Genomic DNA, 8427 nt, shown 5'->3' with positions numbered 1-8427 from the left:
TTGACTTTCTTAATCCATATGTCTACGCGTTGGTTTTTCTCAGACGGGTTAAACTCAGGGATAATATTTTTGTGATCTACGCCCTTACTAATAACAGACGTGCCTTGATTTGATGACTGAGACGGAAGGATGTCTTTAATTGATTTAATTATCTGCATGACATCCTTAGACGAAAAAGCCGGACTAAGAGACCTGTTGTTCCGAGGTGTTGCTCGTTCCCTTGACGCACTCGTGGTAGGCTGCCTGCTGCGACTGCGACTGCGTCTCTGGCGACGTTCACTTACTTCGCGAGGCCCGCGGCGCTGACTCCGTCGTCGCTGATCGGCGTCGCGTGCTCGCTGCAGCTCCTCTTCCAGCACATGTAACCGCTCCTGCTGTTGCCTCAATGCTTCTTCTCGTTCTCGCAGTCGGCGGCTGTGACTGCGGCTCCGGCTCCGACGGCGAGAGCCTGCGCTCGTCCGCGCGCGGCTACTTCTGCGCCTGATATGCTCTCGCTCTGGCGTAGGAGTCCTTAGACTTCGTCGATGCTCTCTGTCTCCCATCATCTGAAACTCATCGCGATATTTAAGGGGTTAATAAGGTTGCAAACCCCCGATTACATTTTCGACTCTACATTTAGACTCTACATATTGGCTCTACATTTCGGCTCTACATACCGACTCTACATAGCGACTCTACATAGCGACTCTACATAGCGACTCTACATAGCGACTCTACATACCGACTCTACATACCGACTCTACATACCGACTCTACATACCGACTCTACATACCGACTCTACATACCGACTCTTCATACCGACTCTTCATACCGACTCTACATACCGACTCTACATACCGACTCTACATACCGACTCTACATACAGACTCTACATACAGACTCTACATACTGATGTATACATTTGCATACATACATATGTATTCCGAATATGTAGTGCAATCCAAATTTATAGCATTCTTGAGGCTTCCATTTAGCCCGTCCAAAATAAGGAAATGAACAGGTACTTTCGTGTCAACATTTAAAAAAAAATGGTTATCCATTTATATATTTCACTAGTTAAATAGTAATTCACTTAAATGAGAAGAGAAAAAGAAATAGAAACCAAGCACCTAATAAGTAAACTAAAATCATAAAAATAAAACATTGTAGGTATATAAATAAAATATCGGTAGGCGTGTACTTACAAAAGTCTCGTCGTAATCCCACTGGCTGAGATGTAATACACTAGATAAATGAAGCACACATTGATAATTGTATAATGTTTATTTTTATGTACACTACGTAGTCAGCAGCATCCAATCTTATAAAACTCCAACCAAACTTATCGTGGGCTCACACCCGTAATCAAAACTTATATGGGCTCACACCCGTAATCAAAACTTATATGGGCTCGCACCCGATCAAACTTATATAATAAGGGCTCACACCCAACTTAAACTTAATAAAACGTAAAACATAAATCCAAAATGGCCACTCGGCCTACTAAACTTATTAATCGCGCACGTCCGTACGACTCAACCGCTAGAACCAGCATGGCCGCCGCATGGCGGACAGAAACCTGAGCCTTTTCCTTGAGAACCCCGCATAGCTGTCAGAATGGTCGATACACTTACTCTTTAATTTCTCATTTTACGTAATGTTGCATTTATTAATCCAAAATGAGATGATAAATATCGAAAATAATTATTATAATTTTTAAAAACCTTACACCTGTTTAGTAGTGAACGTTCGCGCGGACACATTTCTAGGATCGTAACGAGTTTTATCATGTCATTACGTAGTAAGATCGTTTATACTTTATTTATAGTTACAAGTGCGCGCGCGTATTTTTATGTAAACAAATAAGTGTATTGTGTGACATTGGTTACGTATTCATTTCTATCTACAGTGTCGTTAGCATTATGACCGTGACTGTTTTTTAGATTCCATTTTTTACCCCAAAATGTGTTAATTTTACTATCCGGTATCCGGCCGGATAGTAGGCCACTATCCGATATCCGGCCGGATACTAAAATAATGGCCGGATAGGCCGGATACCGGATAGTAACCGGATATCCGGTGCATCTCTACTAAAAAGACGTCATATAGTTAGCTATATGACGTCTTTTTACCAAACCAAGTTAGTGCATAGTTAGCTTAAATTGAATAAATGTAGGTATACCTCTTCTTAGACCGATTTGGATATATGTATATATTTTATTTTTTAATAGTTAAATAGAGTCCTTTACATAAATACAAGGTTTCATTATCAGTTACTACATATTTTAAAAGGAAAAAAAATGGTGTTTCATAATTGTGTGAACTACAATTTATAGAGAATAAAGCATAGCTACCTATCTCTATTTATCACATCCAAAGTAATTCTATTTCACAAACTGACTTGATTGTCAATTCATTCCCAAGCATATTAAGGTGAGAAGATTGAGAAGTCAAGAATAAAACTTTTTCGAGAATTAAGGTATGTCTATAATCTATTATAATTGTCTCATTTCAGTTGCCCTAACAATGGAAGGAAGAAAGGATTTGGAAAAATCTACCAAGCATGATCAAAGTCAGGTTTCAATGTGTTCTGAGAAACAATTTATACAAAACTGTGTTGTGCAACTGGAACACATACCACCTTCATCCCTCGATAATATCAACATACCTGAATATGCAAAAGACTCAAGACAAAGACTTTCCATTGCTAACGATGATAATAAATCAAGAAAGTTCACAAATAACATTAATAAGGAAGTGAATGAGACCAAAGTTTACATTTGCGATACATGCAACAAAACATTCATGAGAAGACAGTCGTTTCTCCAACATTTACGTATACATAACAAAACTTACGCTTGTGATATATGTAAAAGAAAGTTTACACTGCAAAAGTATTTAAGAATGCATGAATTAGTACACATACAACAGCATTTCTCTTGCAAAGTTTGTAATAAGAAGTTTACAACACAGGAAACATTAAAAAGACACGAATTTGTTATACACGAAGCGGAGCATTTGTCGTGTGATGTATATAGTAGGGAGTTTACGTGGAAAACCAGTTTGATCAGACATATGCTAATACATAGCGAAGAGACACCGTACCACTGCGAAATATGTAATACACATTTCAGATACAAGGACACTTTAGCTGCTCATATTCGACAGCACAATGATAAGATGCTATACACCTGCGAAATATGCAATAAGAAGTTTTTATGTCACTCCAATTTATGCAGACATAAACTTTTACACAATAAAATGTACTCATGTTACGAATGTGGCAAAAAGTTTTTATATGCTTCGTCCTTACGCAATCATGAAAATATTCACACCAGAGAAAAAACATTCCAATGTGATATATGTGAAAAAAAGTGTACAACTAAGAATAATTTAATCAAGCATTTGTCAACACATTTGCAGGACCGACCTCGATCTTTTTCTTGCAGTATGTGTAGCAAAAAGTATTTTAATAAAAAAAACTTAACTGAGCACAACAAACTTACTCACACCGGCAAAAAGCTTTTCGTGTGCGATATTTGTGAAAAGGTATTTAAGTGCAAACAATATTTATTAACCCATCTTAACCGCATTCATAGTGGAGAGAAATCACATTCTTCTCAAACTGAAATTCAAAAGCCTCACAGCTGCGAAATATGTGGAAACAAGTTTAGAATCAAATCACATTTAACAATACATCAGCTGATCCATACTGGAGAGAAACCACATAGTTGTGAAATATGTAAAAAATCCTTCAGACACAAATCAACATTAACGTGTCATATGAGAACACACACGGGTGAGAAGCCATACAAATGCGCAGTGTGTGCACAACGGTTCACATCAAGTAGTCATTATAACAAGCATAAGCGAGATGCACATAAATAAACTTTATTTGGGTTAATCAACTTTTTCTTGTCACACGATGCTATGGTTACGGTCTCCTGAGTCACTCTTAAAATTCTAGGATTTTCGTACATATTTAAATGAACCAAACTTGCATTTTATGGTAGCTTATAAGACCTTTCCATAATGGGACATCTACTGAGCATGTTAGTAGAACATGGTACAGCAGTTCTTCTAACAATATATGCTACTATTGTCTCCTCGCTGATGGGACAGAATAACAACAAGAAATAGTTGTTTGACCCATTTTTGCAAGTCAGTTTCAACTTTTGTGTGTGCGTAGCGGCTGATAACCTGATAATGGATTTAAGAAGAAGAAGCTCCCCTGCATGTGTTTACTGTGTACCAAGAAATCATAATTTTTTTACATGTTTGTATGTAGTTCTAGGATTGGGTGCTAACTTAATCTATTAGTAAATAACACACAATAAATTGTAGAAAACAAAAATGTATTTTTATTTAATAAGGTTTTCAGACCTAATAATTATACTACAACAACTATTATAGTTATAAATTTAAGGCAGTATGTTCCCTTACCCTAAAACTTGTAAGGGCTCATTTAGACGGCGCGCGAACTCGTTATCTGATTTCAGTTACATTGCGGACCGTTGAGGTTACATCAATTCAACCGACCGATCAAATGACGCAATGTAATTAAACTCGCATGCGAGTTCTCGCACCGTCTAAATGAGCCGTAAAGATTTATTTTTCAATCAGCTTTATTAAAACAAAAACAAAAAACTTATTTTTTATTTGCTGTCACTAAACTCTAATTTAACCTTTTCCACGCCGCATCAAACACAAAAGCTGTCTCTCAGACGCCACGTCATCGAAGTGTCAAAACTGAAATTGAACTTTATGCATATGCACCTAGGTCTATGTTGCTCTGTGGTCTATGACCGATTAATACGTCTTTGGCGTTGGACCTGCGGTGCGTATATATCGGTCATTGGCGTCCAAAAGGTTAATAAAAATATATAAAAGGTAATGGGTGTTACGAATAAGGCCCCATACCAACAAGTCAAATTCGCCACAGATTGTCGATTGATAGCAAGTGTAATTTTTTTTATAGTACATTTGATTTCTATCTTCTACCTTAACACAAACAAATAAAATAACACTTCACCCAATGATGCTTGCATAGTTGAGGTAGAAAATTAAAATTAAAAAACACCATTTAACAATATCAAAGAGGGATAAACATGGAGACTTCTTAGAAAAACTTTACAACTATGTGGTATGTAGGTACTATAAATAGGTACATTAATGGCCACTTGCACCATCCCACTAACCCGGGGTTAAGCGGTTTTAGCGGTTAAACCATTAACCCACTGTCAAATTGAACTGGTAACCATGATAACTCCAGGATTAAGGGAGCGTTCAAGTTTTACGTAACGCAATTTTTGGACATTTTTGACCTCCCCTCCCCCCCATGTAACGTGCCGTAACGTTTTTCTGTACCCCCCCTCCCCCTAGTAAAACGTTACGTAACCACCAAGTGACCATTTTTTTACCTAAAGGCCACAATTATGTGGCGTAAAGTACCATAAAGTGGCGAAAAGTTCTGAAGGGCTAATAAACAATGTTACGTAACGCGTAGTTCAAACCCCCCCTCCCATCCCCTGTAACGCATCGTAACGTTTTACAAGACCCCCCCCCCCTCCTCCCAAATTCGTTACGTAATACTTGAACGCTCCCTAACGTGTAAACCCAGGGTTAGTTTAATGGTGCAAATGGCGCTATGAGACACTGTGAGATGTCACTGTAATTGTAATAAATTAAATGCATTTTAAGCTTTAAGGAGTTCTTATTATTATAGGTTAATAACTTATTTCAGTTGGTTAGTAGAGAAGTTACGCAGTTGATTTTCTAGCCTGAGTTTTGAGACAAAGCTTTCCATAATAACTTCTTACCAACTACCTCTGTTAAACGACCTTAAATACAAAACAAAAAAAAAAGTAAAAAAAATAAATTTACCTTAAATTTTTCTGCGCAAGAAAATTTTATACCTTCTGAAACTTCACCTAAATACTCGCGCCTGAGTCTTATACTTAGCGTTTGAATGCTTTTGCTTATGGAAACTTAATCTTCCACTTGTTGTGAACCGCATTGGGCACATCTCGCAGGGATAGGGTTTTTCCCCGGTGTGTATTCTCATATGTGAAGTTAACACTGAGTTTGAAATGAAACTCTTTTTGCAAACATCACATGGAAACGGTTTTTCACCAGTGTGTTTCCTCTCATGTATAGCCAAATGAGACTTTCGACTAAACTTAATTTCACAAAAGTCGCAGGATAACAACTTTTTACTGCCGTAAACTCCGTGCGTTTGTAAATGATCGTCCAAACAATTTTTGTATTTCAATTTCTTTCCACAAACTTCGCACTCAAAAGGCTTTTCGTCCGAGTGAGAAAGTTTATGGTTGATTAAGTATCTTTCGTTTATAAATTTCCTGTTACATATATCACAAGAGAATGGACGGTCATCCATGTGATTAAACACATGGTTTTTCAAGGAGTTCTTAGTGGCACATCTTGTTCCACATAGTTCGCACTTGAAAAGTTTCTCCCCCGAATGAGTTACCTTATGTTTACGTAAAGCCGAAGGACACGGGAACTTCTTTTGACATATTTCACAAACATGCGATTTCATACACACTTTATTTAGTAAGTGTTTGATAATTGTAGCTCTCCTTGCAAACGGTTTGCTGCAAGTATCACAAATGTAAACTTCCTTTGCACCAAGGGTGTTTTTGTTAATGTTTTTTCTTGTTCTATTGTCAATTGGAGTAGAAGTTAAACTGGCAAATGAATAGCGTTGAGATTTCTTCAAATTATCAATAGGTATGCGTTCGAGTTTGACAACACAGTGTTGCTGCAATATTTGCTCGATACATCTTGTAAACTCCGGATTTGTCTCCTCCTTAATCTGTGTTTCAGACAGAGATTCCAGGGCACCTGTAACAACGGATTGTATTAATTTTTTGCTGGAAACGGAAATAACAAACAAATTGACGCAAAAAAATCTTTAGGAACATTCTTGAGAGCTGAAATAGATACATTTCAGATGTTGTGTTGTGTGTCTAGACTGTGAAGTGCTATGGAAAGTATTTATTTAGCTTCATATTCTGATATTTTTCAAAAGGATACATTAATTTTGACTAAAAAGAAGATAAGTTTTATGTAAGTTTTTTTAATTTTTGGTTAATTGATTTTGATTAATGGGAAGTGATTCTAATTTAGCTTGCAAGATTCGACCCAAACAAATAAACATTACAAGAAAAAATAAAAGCTTCTAAAATGAAATAGAGACATTGACGCACCTAATAGAGTCCTTGGGCAATCAGAGGGCTGGCCACTATTTCTCACAACAAATTAGTATCGCTATACAGCGAGGCAACGCGGTCAGCCTTCTGGGCACCCTGCCCGTTGACGGCGATTTAGGACAATTTTTTTACGTTTAGCATAAGTAAGTTAGTGTAGTGTAGTCAGTGAGTGTAGTAGGTTTAGTAAGTTTTATTATGTTGTTTTTTTTTTAGTTTTGTGTGTTTATTAAATGGTAACAAAGACACCTCAATAGTTTGATTAGGCGGAAAAAAGATTTCAATAATATAGTTTGCGTATTACATTAGACTTGAGACTTATCTTAGAGTTTAAAAACAAAATCTGTAATGAAACTTACAATGGGCATTTTCGATCTGACGTAACAGTTCCGAGGCCAGGTCCAACTCATTCTTGACTTCAGGGCCGGTATACCCAGCCAGCACATCCTGTTTCACAATATCTTCTGAATCCTCTTTGCTCTCAGGTATATCTGTGGCACATTCAGACTCTGCCTTTACACGCACTTTAGGGTCCAGCCCAGTACTTAGATGACTTAGATCATGGTCAATTTCATTCTCCTCAGGCTCCTCTTTTATGCCCTCGTCCTCTTGTTTTACACTCATTTCCTCCAGTGAGGCAGTGACATACTGTTTGTACGTCTAAAGCGCGCCTACAGTTGTTTATTAATATGCCTGTAGGTAGGTAATTTTGCTAAAGTAATTCTTTTAGAAATACATCTGTTGGTTATATTCGTTTTGAAGAAGTAGGTAGCAAATACAGTTGAGTGCCTACTATTTAGGTATATAAATATTTTGTAAACAAATTTATGGCCCGTAATGCAACATGTGCAAAATGCGTTGATGTTGACATGATAGAGTCAGTTAATAATGACACTTGATATTTTTCCAGTTCACGCAGACACGCAATGTTTGTCCCTATTATGATAATATAATAATGATTATTATCTTTAATGCAAAATTCTAAACGGTTGCTTGTAGTTACCCCATCAGAACCCTGAAAAGTATTTGCATTTTATAATGAAAGTTGAGCCTGAGATAACGCGGGAATTTCAATAAAAACCGCACCTGGCAATAAAATTACTATGAAATTAAATGACAGCTTGAAACTGACAGCTTATTTCATAGGAAAAAAAGTTACCATATAAAAAGTTTTAAATAAATCTCAGGCTCAACTTTCATTAGCCATAGTCTAGGTAC

At 37.0% G+C, this 8427-nt stretch overlaps 1 protein-coding gene and 1 long non-coding RNA gene across 2 annotated transcripts; one reads left to right on the top strand and one right to left on the bottom strand.

Moving 5' to 3' along the window:
• Window positions 1–2506: 2506 nt before the first annotated feature.
• On the top strand, window positions 2507–3868 carry LOC134660407 (zinc finger protein OZF-like). Its single transcript, XM_063516145.1, has one exon. The coding sequence runs from the start codon at window positions 2507–2509 to the stop codon at window positions 3866–3868; it is 1362 nt and encodes a 453-aa protein (XP_063372215.1).
• Window positions 3869–6673: 2805 nt separating this feature from the next.
• On the bottom strand, window positions 6674–7753 carry LOC134660585 (uncharacterized). The gene is made up of 2 exons (XR_010097894.1): window positions 7569–7753; window positions 6674–6844 (listed from the first exon to the last, which is right to left on the bottom strand). It is a non-coding gene; the product is annotated as an uncharacterized LOC134660585 (long non-coding RNA).
• Window positions 7754–8427: the final 674 nt, after the last annotated feature.

Source organism: Cydia amplana, chromosome 27 (assembly GCF_948474715.1).
Source record: "Cydia amplana chromosome 27, ilCydAmpl1.1, whole genome shotgun sequence".
Taxonomy (NCBI): Eukaryota; Metazoa; Arthropoda; class Insecta; order Lepidoptera; family Tortricidae; genus Cydia; species Cydia amplana.
The sequence above is the reverse complement of the archived record's forward strand: the minus strand, read 5'-3'. Positions and strand labels throughout refer to the sequence as shown.